At 44.5% G+C, this 22,539-nt stretch overlaps 2 protein-coding genes across 4 annotated transcripts in view; one reads left to right on the plus strand and one right to left on the minus strand.

Annotated features, from left to right (window-relative positions):
* Window positions 1-355: 355 nt before the first annotated feature.
* GORASP1 (golgi reassembly stacking protein 1) lies at window positions 356-20,692 on the minus strand. 2 transcript variants are annotated; one of them, XM_084620251.1, is made up of 9 exons: window positions 20,535-20,692; window positions 12,734-12,814; window positions 10,298-10,501; window positions 7,363-7,449; window positions 6,875-7,005; window positions 5,108-5,255; window positions 4,257-4,407; window positions 3,651-3,806; window positions 356-2,568 (listed from the first exon to the last, which is right to left on the minus strand). In XM_084620251.1, exons 1-9 carry the CDS (start codon window positions 20,595-20,597, stop codon window positions 2,312-2,314), a joined length of 1,278 nt encoding a protein of 425 aa, XP_084476377.1. In that variant the 5' UTR covers window positions 20,598-20,692; the 3' UTR covers window positions 356-2,311. The 2 variants fall into 2 exon arrangements, with proteins under 2 accessions (XP_084476377.1, XP_084476378.1); XM_084620252.1 differs by lacking the exons at window positions 12,734-12,814; window positions 20,535-20,692 and adding an exon at window positions 11,236-11,297.
* A 130-nt stretch (window positions 20,693-20,822) lies between these two features.
* The window catches only part of TTC21A (tetratricopeptide repeat domain 21A), a 60,359-nt gene continuing 58,642 nt past the window's right edge, over window positions 20,823-22,539 (plus strand). For both annotated transcript variants that reach the window (XM_084620045.1, XM_084620047.1), the window contains exon 1: window positions 20,823-20,973. In XM_084620045.1, coding sequence (XP_084476171.1) covers window positions 20,947-20,973 — 27 coding nt within the window. In that variant the 5' untranslated portion in view covers window positions 20,823-20,946. The remainder of the gene's footprint in view (window positions 20,974-22,539) is intronic.

The raw sequence follows: 22,539 nt of genomic DNA on the forward strand, positions 1-22,539 counted from the left end.
AATGCTGTGAACACCCAAAACACCATATAAGTAGCTAAGCTATTTATTACTGTTACATTTGAAATTTAAGATTGGGGTTGATATTTCCTGTTCTGTTTTGGAATTCTTAAAAAGGGGCCTCTTTCTATATCTGGGTGCTAAACAGTAGCTCCAGGTTTGTGAAGGACCTTAAATCCCCACCACTCCTTTAGCTGAACTGCCATTAGCTTAAAAAAAAAACAAAAAAAAACTACAACCTGTTAATGAGAATATGATGCTTGCCTAACTAGATCCTCCTTTACATAAGGGTGGCTAGTTCTTTCACCATGCTCTGAAAACAGAAGGACTGAACAAGAAAAATAAATTGACCAGTAGCTTAAGTTGTATGATCTCTTCTTTATGAACATTGAATATTCACTCATGTGAGCTTTCACTTTGCACATACAGTATTCTGCTAATATAATGTAGTGAGAAACAAATTACTATCATCTCAAACTGTAACTGCAATCATTTTAATTGCAAATCCCCTGTACTTAATGCTTGATATATTCTTCTCTATAAAGGGTAAAAATATGTTGGCCATCCTGTTTATACAGATACCATATGTCCTGTCAAACAAGAGTTTAATAAGAAATTGCACAGTGATCTAAGGGACCTTGCAGAAGACCTTCAGCTGATGCAAGCTGTCATAGCTCCATTGTGGCTATGACAACCCACACCAGCTCAGAATCTGCCTCCTTGTGTTGTGGCTTCATCTACAACACTCTTCTAAATCCTGATTACTACATGTGAGGACTACAGACAAAGCCATCTGACTAAGACAGCCTGGCTCAAAGACATTATCCTAAATATACTGAAGCCTATGAAATATACAATATCTTATGTAGGATGGTGGAAAAATGCCAGTTAACATTTTCCATTGCTACAAACCGTTTTCCAACTAGGATGCATTTTAGACCTCACTGGACCTCATTCTCTTCATATATATTGGATTTACATCAGCATAAATGACCACAGTGAAGTTATTCCTGATCAACACCTGTATGAGAAGAAGACTGGAACCACTGCATTGTACTTAAAAACGTCAAAGGAGTTGCCACCTAAGTAATGAGAAGGATCCCATGCTGGTAGCTTGACAATTGGCTGAACAGTAATAGCAAATATTCATAAAGTAAAATAAGTGTTTAAAAATATAGGAAGTGTTTGAAAACAAAACAAATCTATAAAAGCAGTACAGATCATTACACTACATATTCTATTCCACTGTTTTAAACCTATAGATTTATATCTAAAATCGTTAAGAAATGGGAAAATACACAATAGATTAATAAAAACCAGTACCAAGGCTATTCACTGTCAGCCCATTACCTCTAACAGAATATTCATTTAAAATTTTAGTCATCCCAGAATCAAACCACATGCTTCATCTTAAAACCATAGTCTGATTAAACAGAAATCAACTTAGTTAATTTTTAACTCCACAAAAACATTTCCCTTACAACTTCATTTAAAAAAGTTCTTTGTAAAAGACCACGATCCAGACCAATGAACAATCTATTGAATGCCAATCACAGCCACTTGCAGTTCTGTATCACCCAGTATATGTTGCACTATCTAATGTGCACTATTTCCTGCAAAAATAACTTTATGGCAACCAGTAAATTTACTCCCATTGACTCCCTAAATGAAAGGCAGTGGAACACTTAGTCAGTTCCAATATATAAAGTTTGCATTACTTTCATGTTAATTAAGAAGTCTGTATAAAACAGTTTATTTTGGAACTACATGATCTACAAATACGTTTGTACGTGTTCAGGAAAATTTGGTCAAGATGTAAAAATTGTTTTCCGGGAAGTCAAAATTATGACTAGCATTTTTCTTAAACACTGTAAAAGATACCAGGGAAATAGTCATTAAAATGTAGCTTAATCTTTACATAAGGCAATTATGCCTTTGGATCAACAAATTAAAAACAAATTGTAATAATGCTTGTTAATAGAAGAAAAATTAGTGAGTTTTTCCAATCTCCAGCAGATCTTTCAAAAAAATATCAATTTTTAAAAATTGAATAGACAAATAGATGCATGATCAATAGACTAATCTGAGTTTGCATAACATTTAAATAAGTTCCATCTATCAAACAATGCTGAGAAGAGATAACAAGAGAACAAGTGCTGCGTACGGGACCTGTATACTCTTACAGCATTGCCTATGCTAACAAAATAGAATAATTGTAATTATCTCTAGAGATCAAAAAGTCAACATTTGAGATGTAGCATGACAGCATATGGCAGACTGCAGATTGATGACATAAGGAAGTGTCCTTTTAGTGCTAGTCTTGTATAGCTTCTTTCAGTTCATGTGTCTTTTCATCGCTGTCAAGTTTCAATGGGTTAGTGGGTGGTGAGCTCTCAAGTAGTTCAGTTTCTTGAGAATCAGAATCTGTTCTTAGTGTTGACTTTGAAGAAATATCATTAGGAAGAGCAAAGGATGGTAAAGGGGACAGTGAAGGCATTAAATGGTCCGACTGTGTAACTGAGCCCTCAGCGTACGTGGTTAGATCTGCAGAGACTGAAGCCGTGGCATGCTCTGAGAAAATAAAAGAGTAAGTTAAACAAACAAACCAAAACTTGTCAGACACCTAGCAGAGACTAATTGTGTGGCTGTATTTCTATAGCATAAGCTTGGGTGCGATGCAGCTGACGGACTACTCTAATACAGAGCAATACAGTGGGTTCCTGATCTATGACTAGAACTCCTCGGCACCAAGGTAATATACAAGGATTGCTTAATGATTCTTCTAAAGCTTTATCATCATCCTTTACAAATCAACAGCTTTTTGTGTTCAGATGTTTAGCACCCACAACTCCCATGAAAGACAAGTGAGCTGAGAATGCTCGTATTTCTGAAATTCAGACACTCAGAAAGTACATCTCAATATTTTAGGATTAGAAGACGAGCTAAATTAAATATTTTAGTTTACTTTTTTGACATTTCAGCCTCACTACAAAGGGCCCAATTTTGTTTTTGTAAGCTAAAATATTGTCTTTATTCTTGGAATGTTCCACCCCACCTTAAAAAAGGGAACAGTGTCTTCCTACAAAGAAATTTTCCTTTAAAATAAAAAGTGAAATACTCCTGAATATTTTGAGTTACATTTTCTATTATAAATAGACAGCAGCCTTGCTAAAACATCAGTTTTCCAGCTCTGTGAAAACTGGGCTGCATAGTATGAAAATCTCCTTGCAGCAAAATTTACAAGATCTGTATGTTCATTCTTGCATCTGGAGGACCTAAGCGCTTGAATGGGGATCCTCACATTTACCACATTCTGCACATAAATATCTCAAAGAGCAAACCATATTCCGGATATTAAAAAACAAAAATAAAAAACCTTATGACATTGGCCTTATCAAATTTGGAATCCATTAGCTTTAGCTAACCCATTCATTCTTGGCTACCATTTTCCTTGCCTTTTAAATCCTAATTCTACCTCCGTCTCATTTTAGCTGTGCTTTCTGTATGATTTTTCAACTAGCAGGAGGTTTTCCTATGAATAATATACAACACATCCCCAAAAGCATGACTCTGTAGTTCAGTCATGAACCCCACAATCAACTGAGTTGTCACCAATACCAAGCCAACAGGCTAACAACGTTAAACAAACTCACCAAAGTAAGTAGTAGTTCCATCATTAGGTATTAAACTTTCAGTCCCCGCTAAAGATTCTGCAGCTGACATGTTGAAGGGGGCAGAGGAAGGTAAGTTAGGCATTTTCATTAAGTCAACAATTTCAGGAAATGAAACACCAGACTCATCTAGAAAACCTGAAGGAGGAATCAACAGTGTTGCTTTAAACACAGTATGAAACTCTAGACCATCAAGAAAAATGATACCCAAATTCCTGGAATCAGTGGATTTCTTCCCTCCATACCTCTCTCCCCCACCTCTCCCCCCAGCCCCAGTAATTGCAAGCAATAGAGCTATTAGAGCACCAAGAAAGAATTCACAGAAGATACCATTCTGATATAGGGCTTGCTCCAAAGTCCACTGAAGTCAATGCAGAAACTCCCATTGATTTCAGTGGATTTTGGATCAGGCCCATAATCAACACCTGAGTGTTAAAGTTCTGCCAGATTTCGAGTAAGAACATCAAAAGCCACACTTATTCTATATTTAAATAAAAAATGGTGGACTGGTGGCTAGGGGAAGTGAGAATTAAACTGCAATCACAAATTTAACTGTATGTTCTGAAGATGAATAACTGAAGTGCTTACCTGGATCCATAACTCTCTGGACAGGAGGGGGAGGAGGAGGGAGAAGTGCGTTTTCCATTGAATACATATTCATTTCTTGACCTGTGGATTCATCCAAGTTCATAACTTCTTCAGAGCTGTCCCTTTGGGAATTAGGTGCCAACAATGGAGCCTAAAATAACAGATAAGTATCCCGTTCATACCATCTCTAGTCAATCTGACAAAGGCTTGTCACTGTGAATGCTCTGCCCCGCTGTTCCCAAAAATACAAATTCAGGGGGTGCCAGCTTGAGCATCCCAGCAGCTCTAACTGCTGAGTGATAAAAGAGGAGAGAGATGGGTTCCAACATGCCCCAAAACCATAAAGGGCATTAAATAATCATGATCAGCACCTTGGAGTGCGTTTAGAAACCAACTGGAAGCCAGTGTATTCTCTGGAGAACAGGTATAATATGTAGCACACAAGAAGCATTGCTAAGTGGGCTGAAATTTCTGACAGAATGGTCTTCAGGGGTAGACCCATGTGAAGCACATTAGCCTCAGTTAGATGGATAACTGGTTATGTTTATACCCATAAAGAAAGCTCGCAACCTCTTCACCAACTGCAGATGAAACATGAAGTATTCATAGTACGGTGAATCCAAGAGGATCTCAGCTTGCAATCTTGAGTGATAAAAGGCACAGCTCGATGAAATCTCCTCTGTTGTCATATCCCCCATTCTAGCAGTATCACCTCTCATTTGGCTTGGCCTTCACCAAGCCCACTTTTACTCAAGCCCTTAGCTCATGGAACCTCACCTGTTAGACATTCATAAAAACCCCAAAATAACCTCAAAAGGTACCCTGCAGATATGAACAAATTTCTTACATACCTCTATGTAGCCATTTGTAGATGGCACAGGGGATCTGTCTTCCGACGGCAAAGGTGAAGGTGGTTTGATTTCCTCTTGCTGCTTCTTTGGCATAACAGGCTGTGTTGGAATTCTATGCAAATAGCCATATCCAATACCACATCCTAAACTGCACAACAAAAGCAAAGTACAAGAAACCTGACAGACTATAGTGTACTTTTCTGCAGCTAACTCTGTAAGTGTTTTAAGTTAGGAATCTCTAAGCAGAAGCCTGGTAGAAATTTAGTTTTCTTGACCTATGGGAAGAAATATGGCATTGCAGGAATTGTAGTCATGATTAAGGCCAGATCCACACTACAAACTTACATTGGCGCAGCTGCACTGTTGTAGCACATCTGGTGAAGATGTACGGGGAGATGTCTGCAAACCAGTAAAGTGCCTGAAACCACTATGGCTTATTTCTAAAAGCAGCCAAGTCAGCAGGCTGTAGATTGGCCAAGTCAGCAGGCTTAGCTTAACCAAGGCAGGAGGGGAGGGGGTCTTTGGGTGCCACAGAAAGGGCAGCTTGACCCCTCGTCCTTCCTGATAAGAACTGTGTTGAAATTGCTGATACATGCTATTTAGAAGAGCAGGATGTGCCCCAGGAACATATATTGGGGCCTCAAGGCTGCAAACTCTGGAAAAACCCACACCTGGTTAATCGATAATCAGAAGGAACCTCTTGCTTGACCATTGAAACTGCTTACTTAACAAGTTTTCTTTAAGGGACGTGTCATTCTATTACTAATGTATAAATAAGGGGAAAAGTTTGAGGTAGTTGGATTCTTTTTGGACTCTCCTTCTGGATACATCTTGCAGTCCCCATCAGCAGATGGAAGATTTGGCAGACGGAAGTCTACCGCTGTGTCACTTGAGAGCCACGCTCAGCTTTGGTAATTATCAAGGGTTGGGGTGTTTTGTGTAAGTGCTTGAAACTAAGTAAAGTTTAGCTTTAAGTGAAGGCACTCTTGTGTTGTCCTGTTTGTGCCAGCCATCTATCAGTCGGACAGCCATGTCTCCCCTGATTTATTTTCTGACACCACCTCGCACAGAGTAAATGTTACCAAGAGCTTTGGGTTGAAAGAACCCCGGGTAACAAAGACACTCTGAGCAGATGGGAGAGAGGTCTCCTGTCGGATTAATAACTCCACCTCTGCAAGAGGCAGTAGCTATGTCAGCGGGAGATGCTCTCCTGCCAACATAGCACTGTCTACTCAGGGGGTTACGGTTGGTATAACTGTGTCCCTCAGGATGTGGATTTTTCACACCAACCGGGGCGATATAGTTATACCCAAATTACTATGTAGTGTAGACCAAACCTAACTGTAGCAATACTGAGGCCATGAAGTATTTCGCAGTTCAGCTTTAGCCTTGTGTGACTCAAAAACTTCAAGAGCTTCATTTACACCATCCTTACAAAATGCAGGAAAAACCCCAAATTAATTCCAAATGAGAGACACTATTGCAGGGCATAAAGGGTCCACTCCTGCTACTACTGAAGTCAATGGGAATTTTATCATTGGCTTCTATGGGAGCAGGATTAGACCTACATTATGCCAAATTCACACTCCACAGCTGCTCTCCATTATTTAAAACCTCAGAGCAGAGAAATTTTATGTGAGAATGTTGAGGAAAATAAGACTCAACTGAAAAGTGGAAAGCTATAATAACTGGTGATGTTATTTTACAGAAGAATTTATTTACAAAACATACCCTATAATCAGGCAAAGACTAATCACAAATCAATACCTTCCTTCTCCACCCCAGGCTCCATTGGGAGTGACGAATACCTCTCGGCAGGAATCGGTTTCCGTGTTATACACCATCAGCTTCAATGGCTTCCCCTCATGGGATTCAATCAGTGAGAAGAAATCCTCTGACTGATCAAACAAAGATAGTGTGTTAGCCCTTAAAATATGTTATTTTATCCCAGCTCCCCACTTTACAGATATAAGCAGCTTTCAACGAAGAGAACGATCACATTCACTACTCCAAAGGATTAAAGACGACTACTAAATTGCTGGTGACATTTGATCTTGAAAGGCAGCTAATTTCATTGTCTGGTATAAAGAGGTAATGACTAAGTTGGTCATAAAGAGGTGGCTATCATTGCCTCCTCCCGGAGCTACGTAAATTTGGGGGATGTATACCCAATTAAAGCAGTTACAATTCATACTTCGCAGCATACACAAAAAACTGCAATAGTTAAATAAAAAAAAAGGAAAACTATGTTCTACCTCCTGAAGTATCTGATCTGATCCAACAATGTAGTCCGTGTGGGGCTGCAGACCAGCTAGAGCTGCAGGGGAAGCGGGTTCTACGTCCTGTAAAGGAATGATTCAGGTCACCTGCATTCACAGCTGAATAAACTGTCCAACAATTAGAGAGTGAAAAATTTAACTCAAGAAAAATGCAAGGTAAAATGATTTGTGTTTAGATTAGAAAAATATCTGAGAACGCTGCATTTGAGTAGTTCTTTGTACTCCTGAGTACTCAAGATTCATAAATAAAGACCAAACTTAAATTTCACCAGTTCACAACCCAATCCTTGTTTTAATCCAAGTGCAATCTCTTGCAAACCCTCAACAGACATCTCACCAAGAGAAGTCAAAGATTATGAGATGAAACTAGCTTTTGCTGGGGACCCTTCCCAGTCTCTTTTGGCCTACTCCCTAAACCAATATTAACATTTACTTTAAAAATAAAGCTTTTCTGTGCTCTTCCATCTCCATATTATTTTAATGAAGATCAGTCAAGCTAAAGAGACCAATCCAACTGGAATGCATTTACTTTGCCAGGAATTCTTTACCTGCCAATAAAGTTCAGCATCCAGAAAGAGGATCTGGGGCTAAGACATTAATAACTGCCTACATTCGTGATCCCGAGCTCAAAAGAAGTCCCTTTACTGAAAAATTATATTTGCATAGGCAAATCCTTAGGACACTTCCTGTTCTTCTCTTAGCTGACTTCAATGGTGTTACTGCTTTGGCATGCAAAAATGAACAGTAAATTAAATGCTCCATGTATCGGGAGTACTAAGACACTAATTGGCAACTCCATCATCTCGAGGCTTCACTCTCCTAACGATAGTCGTATGGTCGTGAGCATATTTTACTGCATCTTTCAGGTTGACAATGACACTCACATTCCCATCCAGAGAATGCTCATGAAGAAGCTCCTAACATTTATCAGAACAAGCATTCACTAGGCCCCTAGAAATCAAAGTGGCACGTTTTATCTGAAAGTAAATGAGAAATGATATCACTGCTTTAAAGCAATTCCAGGGATTTGCCATCAGGAAATTAACTCCATTGATGTGAGGAGGGAACCGGACTATGTCAGTGTCTTGCAGAAAGCTTTAAGGCAAAGGTTCTTTAAACTGTGGTACATGAACTTGTAGGAACTGATAGACTGCCCTCTTACAGTGTCTCTCCTTTAAGAGGCTCTGGGACCTAGAGCTGACCAATCTGTGTTCTATAGCATGGCCCCTTTAAGGAAACAGGAATTCAATGGAGCAGTAGGCTAGCTGGTGTTAATCAGGTAGCTAACTCCTTAAAAGGATAAAACCCAGCTGATAGGTGACTCCCAGGAAACAAAGACAGACTGGAAAAGGAATTACAGGGGAGTATCAAGTCAGGAGAGAGGTTCCCTGCGGTGTAAACTAGAACAGAGACTGGTGGGCTGGGGAAGCCTGCCTGAATTACAGCCCAGCCCCAGGAAGGAGGGCTGAGGAGCCCTGGAACCAAGGAGAAGAAGTGTGTGAGTCCAAGGATCAAGGGAGGCTCCATGGAATCAGAACATAAGAATTGCTATACTGAGTCAGACCAATGGTCCATCTAGCCTAGTATCCTGCCTTCTGACAGTAGCCAGTACAAGAGTTTCAGGGAGAGTGTACACACAGGGCAGTTAAGAGTGATCCACCCCTGTCTTCTAGCAAACAGATTTAGGGTCACCTGGAAGCATGGGGTTGCATCCCTGACCATCCTAATAGCCATTAATGGACCTGTACTAGGTAATTTTATGGAGGACTTTTTTGAACCCAGTTACACTTTTGTCCATCACAACATCTCATGGCAATGAGTTCCACAAGTTAATTGTGCATTGTGTGAAAGAGAATGGAGCAAGAACTTGGATTCTGGTGGTCTGGGCTGGCGAAACCTGCTTAAATCATGGCACAGACCCATGAAAGGGCTGAGGAATCCCTTAATCAAGAGGAAAGAGTTGTGAGTCCAGGGGCCGAGGCAGGAAGAGTCCTGTGAGAAAGACTCTCCAGAGGCAAGGGGGTTTCAGTGGGAGTAGTCCCCTGGCTCAGAGGAAACGGGAAGGGCACTGGCAACAAGGGTGAGTTGGTCCTGCTTTGAGCAGGAGGTTGGACTAGATGACCTCCTGAGGTCTCTTCCAATCCTAATCTTCTATGAGATTACGAATTGGAGCTGCCTGGTGCACAAGTTAATCCCCACCCCCATGCAGGAAACGGTTTTTATGGCTCATGAAACTTCTGCATCAGGACAAAATGGAGACATAAATTTTTCCACCTGGGGAAAAGGGGCGTGTGAGCGCGCACGTTCGTGCGTTCGTTCCGAAGCAGGCACAGCAAGGACTTGAATCCATGTCTCTTAAAGCTGGCATGTTCCAGTTTCAAATCAGCATTTTCTGATGAAAACCAGTTTAGTTGAAAAATTCCCACCCTGCTTTAAATATCACGTCCTCTAACCTTCCCACCAAGATTTTCCCAACCAGATTCCCTTCTCTTCTAACTCCCCCAGGCAAAACTCCACCAGCCAAATTCAAAAAACTTATTTTATTCTGAGTCCATAAATACTTAAGTCTATTAAGGCCTCAAATAAATATGCACAAAAAGGAGAAATATGCATGAGGTACTTCAAACATTAATAGCATCTGGGAACTGCTGCATTAAGGTACCAAGTTTATATGCTGAATTGTTTTCATAAAGTAAGTTTTTCAAATGAGTGCACATATCCATGCCACTTCAAGCACGTGTGTGCCCAGTGTACCCGTGCTGGCCTACACTGGTGCTCTGGGCGTGCGCACACCTGACGTGGAAGGGACATGCACAACACATCTCGAAGGACAAGTGACAGAACAGGTTAGTAACCATTTTTACTAAGCTAAAGCACACAGCCTGAGTACACAGATGTTTCTCTTGCTCACCAGAACATGCCACACGTGTTCATTGGCTCCTTGGAAAGTGCAGAACCTCACACTGGCTCCGAGAAGCCCTTGTCCTCCCCACATGTTGCTAGGGATCACCTCCACCTCGCGCACTTTCATCGCTTTGATGTTGTACACCTCCAGCTTCACTGCCTTCTCGGCATTTGCCTTCAGCAGATCTTTCAACATGGTGTTTTCTTTATTCTGTGAAACACAGGAAAGGAAAGATTTGTTTCTGACAGTGTGTAGCTGGATCTGGAATGCAAAAACATCAATGAAGAGGCAGATTTTCAATATCTAGAACCAACAAAGGTGGGGACCTAACTTCTACCCTCCATAACAACTCCATCAGCACTACTTTGTTTGGATGCATGAACTAGTGTAACCGATTCTAATCCTGGGTAAGGTTATTCACTACTCACATCCATCAGTATCACTCCCGCCACCCCCTTCTTTTATAATGCTGTTATAACAATTTTGGTCAATTATACTAGTTCTGAACTATGTCTACATTACAATAAATAGCAATACTTTATATGGTGACCTTGATCTTTTTCTTTACCTCACTAATGCAACCATTTTGCAAGTCTTAAAGTAGAATTCTTAAAACAAATTAGTAGTGACTAGTTATAACTTAGCTAAATGTTTACTATAGAACAACAGATGGGCTTTTTAAGAACAGTTTTTAGAAATATCTACCACAATTTCACTATTTCCACATGGTTAATGCAGTACTTGCCCCTCACTGGAAACAGCCATTGTACTGACAGCTTCCAATAGAAGATCCAGTCTGATATAGGTAAGACAGACTTAAAAAACCCCTCAGCTTCTATCTGAATACAAGAAAGCAAAGGATCTTCAAAATTGTGAGGGATTTATTTAAACTTATTTGTTGATTTTAATGGTAAAACTGATTTTAAAAATAGAATTGTCCCCACCACAGCTTTGAAAGTCTCCTCTTTCCTCAGGCATTCAAACAGGAACTGCACTCCCTGCATGAGACTGGCCACATGGCAGCTTCCCACTTGTTAATGATTCATTTTCATGTTCATATGTAACCAAGTGTTTACATTTGTTCAAACAAGTGTCGAGTTCTAACAACCTAAAAACCGGGACTTTCATCTCGTGCCAGAAAAACGCTAGAGGAAATGCCAGAGGATACTCTATCAGTCCTTCAGGGAGTCAAGAGGCATAGAAGTTGGACGACACAGGATCCAAGGGGACAGCTAGAATGTCACATGGGGAAGATTTTTAAATGTTATTTTAACTTTTATGTAGGCTCAGGTTTACAATGTAGGGACTTTGTTAAACAGTTTACTACAGAGGCAGTTAGCATTAGTGACTTATGGGACTTATAGTACAATGAACCACAACTCTATCTCAAAAAGACCCCAGGGTGGAAGGACTCAATAGACACCAAATACGCACACCATGGAGCCAGAGTCCTATAAAATAGGGAAGGGAACAAGAGTAGGAGGCTCTCCTGAGAAGTTATTTTTCTTCATTGTTTTAGAAATATCTGACAGCCTGATCCAAGTCCCATTAAAGTCAAAGGAAAGGGTCCCCTGATTTCAACAGGAGTTTGATCAGGCCTTAACTAAGGCCTGGGTTTGCCTCATGTAGTTCTTCTGACAGTCACTAGGAAAAATAGAGGTTTCTATAAAAAACAGCATGACAAAATAATTCAGGCAAAACCACCCAGTTCCTCTCCTGTTCGCAACTCTAGCAAAAATACACAAACATTTTCGTTGGTTTCTCTTCTGCTCGAGTGAGGATTGCTCAGTGGAGGAACAGTGATAACTCCTCCAGCATCAGCACATTCATTTACTTCCCAGTGCAAGAAAGATTTCACACCTATCACTACGGTGCACCTCAAAACCACTCTGTTAGAAAAGGCAACAGAGATCTGTTCTTTCAAAACAGGAGTTTTTAGGTTCTATCCCTATTGCTGACATCAAGTTTCAGGCAGCCATAAAATATGTAGCCTGGAGGGAAGTGGGAAGTCCAAGGTGATCATAGATTTCTTACAATATTTTCACCCTGCGATTCAGGGTGTATGAGATATTCACATCAGTGTTACAGAAGACACTAATGAATTCAGAAGAAATGAGCTGGATGGTCTCAATCTAGCTTCCCATGGACATGTGTCCACACTGTGAAAAGCAAACCTATTTGCATCAGTTGGCACGCTAAGCATGAAGGCCAAGGATGGAATGAGCCTTCAGATCACAAAATAACTTCACCCACAGCTGATCCCTCTGGGTCAGGGTTTTGGCACACTGGCAAGAAAGTGTAGGGAAGCTTGCATGGCTGCCATTCTGACTAAAGATAGCATCAATCTCCCAGAGCCAAATAGGCCAGCACCTTTCAAGAGCACAAAATTAAAATAAAACAATTAATTTCTTCTTTGAAAATAACTTGTCTTTAGCCACTTACTAGCCTGGTATGTCCTATTGTGATGATAAAGTCAAAGAAAGGTTCCAACCCGGCCTGCTGAGCGGGAGAGTTTTCTTGAACCTGCAAAATTACATATTTTAAATTACAATAAGAAAAATCTACAATAAATATCACCAAGTGACAGTGTTATAAATACTGGATTCATGAATAAATACATTCAGGATTGAACCAAATGTGGGACACCACTTAAGAGACCTTGGAAGCGTTCTCAGAAATTTGAATTCCCTTTCCTCAATTGTTTGAGCCATGACACCCATATGGGCCATCTGTGGAATAGTCCTACTAGACAACAGGTGTCAATTAAACTTCAGCAGGTGAAACCGAAGCATTGTATTTTCTGCAACTTTAATGGCATTGCAGCTGACAAAGTGCAGGTATATTCTGGCCAGCATTCTTCTACGGTGCACACTTTAATCCAGGGGTGGGCAAACTTTTTGGCCCGAGGGCCACGTCTGGATACGAAAATTGTATGGCGGGCCATGAATGCTCACGAAATTGGGGGTCGGGGTGTGGGAGGGGGTGCAGGCTTCGACTGGGGGTGCGGGCTCTGGGGTGGGGCTGGGAATGAGGGGTTGGGGGTACAGGAGGGTACTCTGGGCTGGGACCGAGGGGTTTGGAGGGCGGGAGCGGGATCAGAACTGGGGCAGTGGTGTAGGAGGAGGTCAAGGATGTAGGCTCCGGGCGGCACTTATCTCAAGCAGCTCCCAGAAGCAACGGCATGTCCTCCCTCCAGCTCCTATGTGGAGGCGCAGCCAGGCGGCTGTGCGCGCTGCCCCATCTGCAGGTGCTGCCCCATCAGCTCCCATTGGCTGTGGTTGCCAGCTAATGGGAGCTGCAGGGACAGTGTGTGGAGTCCCCCTGGCTGCCCCTACATGTAGGTGTGTGGGGGTGGGGGACACGAGCTTTTGCTTCTGGGAGCCGAGCGGAACCCCGGCATGTGCAGAGTGGGGCAAGCCCCTGACCCCACACCCTGGCTAGAGCAGGGCAAACCCTTGACCCCACTCCCTAGCTGGAGCTCAGGGGCAATATTAGAGTGTCTGAAGGGCCAGATGCGGCCCCTGGGGCCATAGTTTGCCCACCTCTGCTTTAAACCAAGGGAATGAGAAGATAGTACCAGGTGCATTCAGGAAACATTATCCAGTGCTGGAAAGTACCTGGTGTATCTGCTGTTTGCTGTGAAATGGTTAACAAAGTGCTGAATACAGTGGTGTACACACTACTAAATGAATCCAGTTCTTTAGCTTGTGTTGAGCAGGTCAGACAAGAGGATCTACATTCCTTTTGGCCTTAACATCTATGAATGAAATAATCTTGTTGTAGTATTGATATCTCCACTCACTCAGTGCTTAGGACAACTACATGTTAAGAACTGCATAACCGACATCAATATGTTTAAGTACTGTTAGCTGTCTGTGGTGCTTTCCAGTTGGGTAACATGTCATACAAATGACAGAAACCCTGCCCTAAGAAACTTACAAACTAAGGCCCTGATTCTGCAACTGGATCCATGCAGGGACCCACTGAAGGCAAGGGAGCTCTCAACAGGGGTTTGTCTGCATGGAGCAGGTTGCAGGATCAGCACCTAAGAGCCACTCCTCCAGCCTCTACAGATACCAAGAGCAGGCCCTTTAAGGGTTAACAGTACAGTATGCAGAAGTGCCGCAAACAGGAACGAGTGGTACATGGTCACTGAACACTTCACAGAATAAGTTGATGTTCAGTAGTTTTTTTGCAATTAATAGCTTGTGCGTATTAAAAAGTAAGAAAGTCATTAGGTCATGTTCATTCAGCTTTAGATTAGAAACATATGGATAAAGATCAGAGGGGTAGCCGTGTTAGTCTGGATCTGTAAAAGCGGCAAAGAGTCCTGTGGCACCTTATAGACTAACAGACGTCTGTTAGCCTATAAGGTGCCACAGGACTCTTTGCCGCTTTTATGGATAAAGAGATTATCATGGATACATAAGTGCTTATAAGTTCTGACCCACAGAAGTTAATGAATTGCTGTAAGCTATATTAATGAAAGCATGAAAGAAGTCACAGCGTGTTGATTTTCAACAGCTGTACATGTGAGAGAACAAAACAAATGTATAATATAAACCAAAAACGGTATAGAATATTTATCAAAATGCAGTTCAGACAAGGATACAAAAGAGCACAAATTGACATTAAACACAGCATCAAAACCTAGAATATATAGGTACATCAGATTGAAAAAATGTTTCTACTTAGATGTATGATTAGTTCAAGGTAAAAATGCAGTGCCATATCAAGGTTGCCATGCCAATATTGCTTATAAGTGAACAGAAAAGTAAACAGACAGATAAGTCACATGCCCTGTTGATTGTGAGGTCACAATTCCCCTGGAACAAAAATAACTGCCACCCTCCTTACTTTACATTACATCGAAGGCCTGTGAAACCATGATAGCTCTATTTCCTCCCTAAAACAAACACTACCAGGCTGCTTAAGGTAAAACTTAGCTCTAGTCCAGAGGTTCTCAAGCTGTGGTCCGTGAGCTCCATTCAAGTGGTCCAAGGATAGTTCCCTCTAAGGTGCACGCCTGGGCGGCCACACGCGAGAGTGAATGAAGGGCCACTCACCTAATTAGTGGAGACGCGCAGGCATGGCTCCACTAATTAGGTGCCTGGACCCTGGAGAAGGTGCACATGTAAGGTGAGGTGGTGGCCTTGGGGGGAATAGGGAGTAGGTGGGAGGGGGCAGTGTTGAGAGGAGGGGGTGGGGGGAATTTGGGATGAGCACGGCTGCAGTGGCCAGAGAAAGAGGCGAATTTCCCCAGCTCCAGGGCTGCGGCTGCCGGGGAGAGACGGCCCTCCTTCCCAGCCCCAGCTCAGGAGCTGCCGTGGTGTGGGAGAGAGGGCACATCCATCGCATTACAAAGGCAAGACAACTGATATTAAAATATGAGTCGTGTGCTTTTATTTGTAGAACAAAAAAGATTATTATTATTATTAAGGGTTTTTTTTATATAGCGCTTTTATCCAAAGTGCTTTACAATAGTTAGCTAACGGTACAAACAACATTTGGAAAGATCATTAAGTGGTCTGCCGAGACCCTCAGCAATTTTCAAGTGGTCTGTGGAAAAAAAAGTTTGAGAACCACTGCTCTCATCTACACTTAAAAGTTTTTCAGCTTTAATTCTGCTAGCATAGTAGATGCAGTGATACCACTCAGAAGGTACAGCTTATTCCGGTTCTGTATAACAAAATAAGCTGTACTGATATAAAAGCGCCTTATGTAACTGGGATAAGTGAGTCTACACCAGGGCTTTTACTGGCATAAGTGTCACTAAAAAAAGCAAGCCATTAGAAACATATATTTTGAATTGATGGCACATTTGTTGGCAGATAGACAACTCAGAGCTGCATTCCCTAGTCTCTGTGGATCAGCTCTCTCATGCCTCATGAACACCCACATGAACCAAAAGATCCATCAGTTACAACAGGATATGTTGTGGTCACAGGCAGTTTAACTTACATTTTTACCATTGGGGCTTTTTGGGCTCCCAATCCTGCCTCTGAGGTGCTCAAGAACAAACAGCGAGCTATCTGGTTATGGATCGTCCTCTTTAACGTCTTGACGGTGGATGTATATTCTTGATGTTTCCGGTGGATGCTGCTGTGGTAGAGTGGCTACATCATTTACCTGGCATCTAATTCATTGCTCGTGCTGTCAGTAGCCATATACCAGAAACAGCAGCAACACAATTATGCAGTAAAACTTCGTAAGCGTAGTTCCCAGCCTTACAAATATGCAATAATTAGCCAAGGTATGTCACTTTTAGCCACCATGACAGCAGAGGAACTAGAAGCCTTCACAATAATGGCAGGGTTTGTTTTCTGCTGAAGTGGGCATGAGGGGTTTCAGTTGTAAATACAGTATAAGGAGTCTTTCAATTAAGGCCCATTCAGCTGGTGTCATATGCTAGCTATTTAACAGTACAGTAAACGTTAAGATGTGCACAGAAGTGCGTAAATGGAAATTTACACATTTCAAGATGCACTGTTCAGCCTGTCACAATGACAAAACTCTACAATATCTATGGGTCAAAAAGGTGCCGTTGTAAAATACATGCCTGTCTTTTTGCTAAAGTTCTGTATGTCCAGCTAGTAGCAGTCACATCAGTACACAGACCAGTGGCGGCTGGTGAACTTTGGGGCCAGTGGGGTGATTTATCAGATCAGCAGGGAGGAGCTGGGAGGAAGATCTAGGCATTAGAGGAGCTGGGGGAGGCCCAGAAGAGCAGGGACCACCCTACAGAGCCCATCCTATTCCCATCCCCTCCTCCCTGTGGGGGGGCCCACTATCTGGCTTCAGCTCCACACCAGCAGTTTTGGCCCCCATATTCCCCTTCCTAGTCTGGGCTCCCTCTGCACTGACCCTCCAGTGAGCGCCCTCTGCCAGGCCCAGCACCAGGGCCTGGGGGAGTTCCCAGTCAGCCCAAGCCTCTCCAATGGAAGGAGAGGGGAGGGTGAAGTCCCATCTGGGTCCTTTCCCATCAGAAAGACCAGGATTGGATAAGACCTCCACCCCGCCCCCATGCCTGTGTTGTACCACTAGACGCACCCGGGCCATGAAGTCTGTGCTGGTGATTGGACTGTGTACATTATTTACTCCTGAGGGAATTCTGCACCAAAAAAATATAAATTCTGCACACAATATTTTAAAATTCTGCAAATTTTATTTGTCAATAAATAAATGTGGAGGCTCCAGCATGGCAGTAGGTAGCACAGGCCACTGGTTGCACTGAGGTGGGAGATCACCCTGCACCCTTGGGACATGGACTCGGTAGTGAAGCTGTACCCAATCCTGACACAGCGCAAAGGCCAGGCCTGCCTCAGAAACACCCCAGGGCCCTATCCCTCTGCGCCAGGAATACTACATGTGAGCTAGCAGGCTTAGGCCAGCAGGATCCAAGTGTAGAGCGGCTTAGTGTGGGGGGACCTACGTGTGGGGTGAGAGGGTTCTGTGTGGGGCAATCTGGGTGTGGGAAGCTCAGTGTGGGGTTCCAGGTACACGGACAATGGGACTCTGCGGGGCGGGGGAGTGTCACGGTGAAGGTGACTGGAGCTCAGTAGGAGGGGGTCTGGGGGGATTGGGCTCTACAAGGGGTCTGGGTGCTGGGGAAGTGGGGCTTGGTGGGGTGGGGGTCTGAGTGCAGCTGGTTGTAGCTCATTAGGGTGCCGGGGGACTCAGCAGGGGGTGGTCTGGGTACAAGGGGGCCTGGTGCATGGTGGTAGGGCTCAAAAAGGGGGGGGCCTGGAGGTGTGAGGTGGGGCCTGGCAGGGGTGTGTGTATTTAGGAATGGGGGGTCCAGATCCACAGGATTTGGGCAGATGGGGGAGCAGCTTCCCATAGTGACCCCTCCCTCCTGTGGCTGAGGAGTGATGGGGCAAGAAGGGGGGGGGGTGCAGAGTCAGGGAAGGTTTCTGGGGGGTGGTCTGAGGGGTGGCCCCTCCGTGCAGGGAAGTGCACTCCTTCACCAACCCCAGTCCAGCCAGGACTAGCAGCTGAGTCCGGCGCAGGATAGGAACCACTGGCCTAGACATCCCCAGCCCTGCGTGGGGACATTTTAGCATGTGCTACATTCACCTAGCCTGCAGCTTGGGGTGAGGAATTCTGCCTGTGCCACAAGAACGTCCTGCTGTTAAATATGAATTGCAGCATACTTAGTCTTGCGCTGTCACTCTATAGATAAAATGTGTATGAGAGAATGTGTATGTCACTAAATACGCTGGTGATTCACATGTACACATACACATCCATGTATAAATAAATTAAAAAAATACAAAGTGTGTACTTGCCTACTTTGTTGGGGGCAGTGCCTTAACACTCTCTACACACCAGTCGCCACTAACACAGACTATTCACAGTAAGGAGCCCTCCTCTTTACCTGCTCTTGATGGTAAAACAACATTGAAAGTTCTGCTCTATTTGTTTCTTGGTGTAGGGACTGCTTTCGTCTCCTCTACAGGGGACAGCACTTTGTTAACAATTAATAAATGATAAACACGTTTGAGATTAGGAGGATAAGAATCACGTTATTCCTCATATAAGGAGGGGTTGAATAAATATACGTGTGTTATTCCATCCAGAAATGTGCTTCAGGAGCCAAGGCCTCTCCAGACTCCATAAACACAGCAGAGAACAAAGGCAAAGCAGATTACATACAGATAATTGATGCACTGGCCTAAAATTGTACCCTATTCCTATTGATACTGTACAGCTTCTTTATTGAGACACATGAACAGCTGATTAACTGTAAAGAAGCATGTAGCAATAATATGTGAACTCTTATATTGTGAGGTTGCCATATACCAATAGTTAAAAGACAGGTGCATTGTTATGCAAATTAGCCTGACATCTATGCTCCAAGACACACATTCAAAACAACCCATGTGCCAGCATCATGCCATACAAAAAGAAAAGGAGTACTTGTGGCACCTTAGAGACTAACCAATTTATTTGAGCATAAGCTTTCGTGAGCTACAGCTCACTTCATCGGATGCATACAATAAATTGGTTAGTCTCTAAGGTGCCACAAGTACGCCTTTTCTTTTTGCGAATACAGACTAACACGGCTGTTACTCTGAAACATGCCATACAAAATAATTGTTAAGGACTGCCGGGAGAAACCAATCTCCCCAAATGTATTATCTTATGGTCTGAGCAGAGATTAATTCCTGTCTAGAATGATGCATCTTTGTAATGTTAAAAATCACCAGACAAAAGTCAAAGCTCATATCAAGGTAATTTTTAAGATTACCTGTAACTCAGAAACCATTTGAAAAACATTCATCAAAATTTACGTAAACATTCTCCTTCGCTTTCAGTGTAAATCCAACAAATTTCAGGCCAAGTCTATTTTCCAATCCATAGTTATAGGGAAGCAAAACCAGCCTTTTATAATTGAAGTTGATTGCAAGGATAATGGGGAGATGTTACTGCCCCTCGGTATGTAGAGCAACAGATGTGTATGGTGCTTCACAAAACAATTAAGATGTCCTAACTTTGCCAGGAGAGTTAAATAGGAAGATCAGGCCAAACCCCTCCTTTAACTCCAATAAATTTAAGGTGTACAAACATCCAGCTGATGCCTTAAAATTGAGTTAAATGATTGTCATGCTGTTCTTCCTCTTCCTCTGTGTCCTGGCACTTCCAGAGGAAGAACGGAACAGGTGGAGGGTTGGAAGATGAGGAGGAGACACCAGCATGGCAAATATTTAACACGTATGCAAAGTCTGACAACGTTTAATGCTCAGTAGCATTTTGGGGTGGAACCTGCCTGGGGTATTTCCATCGTCCCCCCGCAGGGGCAGGGCTTATTCCCCATGAACCCTAAATGTGGGGCTGAGCCTTCCCGATACAGAACGTATGTCCAAAAGGGCACTGCATGGCAGGGCGGTCGGACCCTGAAGCCTCGGGGGCGGTGAAGCGGGGACATTTCCCAAAGATCCCGACCATCGAAGCCAGGGAGGCTCCTCATCTCCTTCACCCCTGCCCCAGGGGCTGCACAATGGGAGGGACGTGTCACAGCGCTGATCTCCCTCCCCTCGATGGGGCTGTGCCCCCCGCCCATCACCCCCAGGGCGGAACCGTGCTCCTCTAGTCCCCCAAGGATCTCGCCTTGGGATGGGTCCCGTCCCAGTCCCCCCCTTAGCCCCTCCCCGGGGCCAGATCCCGGGTCCCCCCTGGCCCCTCCCCGGTGCGAGATCCCGGCCCCCTCCCAGGTCCCCGGGGCAGATCCCCCGAGCCTTACCCCGTGCACATGAAAGCCCTCAGCGCCCCCGGCGGGGATCTCAGAGCTAGAGCCCAGCCCCATCGCCGCACTCCGGGAGCGGCGGTCGCTCAAGGCTCCGGGGCCGCCACCTCTGCTCCGCCAGCACCACAGACCCGATCAAACGAGTGCCGAACCGACCGCTCTGAGCGGCTGCTCAAGCCTGGGTAAGGGGTGGGGCTATGCTCTGGTAGTTGATAGGCTACGCGCTCGTCACGTGACAGGAGACGCGCTTAGTAACGGGGCGGGGCTCCTTGTAACTCAGGACGCGGCGGGTGTCCGTTGGAGCCGTTGAGGTTCAACTAGTCTCATGCGCCCCGCCGCCCCCCGCGGTTGCCCCAGCCAGGAGCCCGAGCGGCCCCGCCCCCGGCAGTGAGGCGCCTGAGCCGCCGCCATGACCGAGCGCGCCCCCCAGCCCATGGTACAGACCGCGCCGCGGGCGAGGCAGGGGGTACGGGGCGGGGGGCGCACTGGGCCGCGAGCGATGGGGACACGGGAGGGGGCCCGAAGGTGGGCCGGGAGCCGGCAACCGGGGAGGCAGCGCTTGCTCTGGGGCACGAGCGAGGCGCGGCTGAGAACGGGAGACAGGCAGGGGCGCGGGTGGTGCTGAGCCCGGTGACGGGGCGGGTGTGGTACGTGGGGCATCGGGCGGGGGCTCGCCCCCGCCGGGCTCTTCCTCCCTCCCCCATCCTAGCTTCTTCCTCCCCCCGCCTCACCTGACCGGCCCGGCCCGGCCCGGCCCTGGTGGTGTGTGCTCCGCACCCGTGTCACGCCGGCCTTGACTCCCCTCCCTGGCAAACTCCCCCTCACATTCACGTTCCTCACCCCCACCTCTAAACCGGCATAACCCTGCGTCCCGCCCCGCCCCGCCCCGCCCCACTCCTCCATCCTGCTTCCGCGGGGCTCTCCTTTTCTTTCTCTTCTCTCCCCCTGCCAGCCCGCAGCTGCAGGCTTTCCACCCCGCTGCCCCCAGGGCCGGAGAGAGTGGCGCTGTTCCTGCCGGCGAAATGCTGCTGTCTTCTCTTCCAAACCCCTTCCTAGTGTGCATTTCAGCCGGATTCTTCTCCGCTTAGCCCGGTGTATGTAGTCATAGAAACATAGAAGTGTAGCGCTGGAAGGGACATCAACAGGTCATCTAGTCCAATCCCCTGCAACCAAGGCAGGACTATGTAATAACAGACCATCCCTGGCAGGTGTCCAACCTGTTCTTGGAAAAGCTTCCAGTGATGGAGATTCCACAGCCTACTTAGGTAATTTGTTCCAGGGCTTAACTACCCAGACATTTTTTTTTGAAGATTTTCCTAATATCACACCTAAAGGTCCCTTGTTTCAATTCAAACCCATTGCTTCTTGTCCTATCCTCATAGGTTAGGGAGAACAATTTTGCACCCTTCTCTTTGTAACAACCTTTTACATAGTTGAAAACTGTTGTCAAAACCCCCCTTGGTCTTTTCTCCAGATTAAACAAACCCAGTTTTTTCCATCTCTCCTCATAGGTCATGTTTTCTAGACCTTCAATCATTTTTGTTGCTCTTCTCTGGACTTTCTCCAATTTGTCCACATCTTTCCTGAAATGTGATGCCCAGAACTGGACACACTACTACCGTTGTGGATTTATCAGTGTGGAGTAGAGTGGAAGAATTAATAAGTAATTCCATTTACACACTGAGAGCTGATTAGCTAGTCAACAGAGGAAACTGATGACTTCAGTAGAAATAAATTCAGTGGTTTTTGTCTGGCTTCCAATTGACAGGTGTCATGAAAACCCATTTACACTGTTAGGCTCCTTTTTTGTCAGTCTGATCGGAAACATCAGGGATTAAATGGGCCTGGAGACTCAAATATATCCTCATCCTGGAGAAGGTTTATAATCTGAGAGCCTGATCCAGCATCCACTAAAGTAGATGGAAGGACTCATGTTGACTTCAGCAGAGCTAGATCAGGCTTTAAGCCCACAAACTGAAAGAAAAAAACACAGAGCAATAAG

The sequence above is a fragment of the Lepidochelys olivacea genome, assembly GCF_965140295.1.
Source record: "Lepidochelys olivacea isolate rLepOli2 genome assembly, chromosome: 2".
NCBI lineage: Eukaryota > Metazoa > Chordata > Testudines > Cheloniidae > Lepidochelys > Lepidochelys olivacea.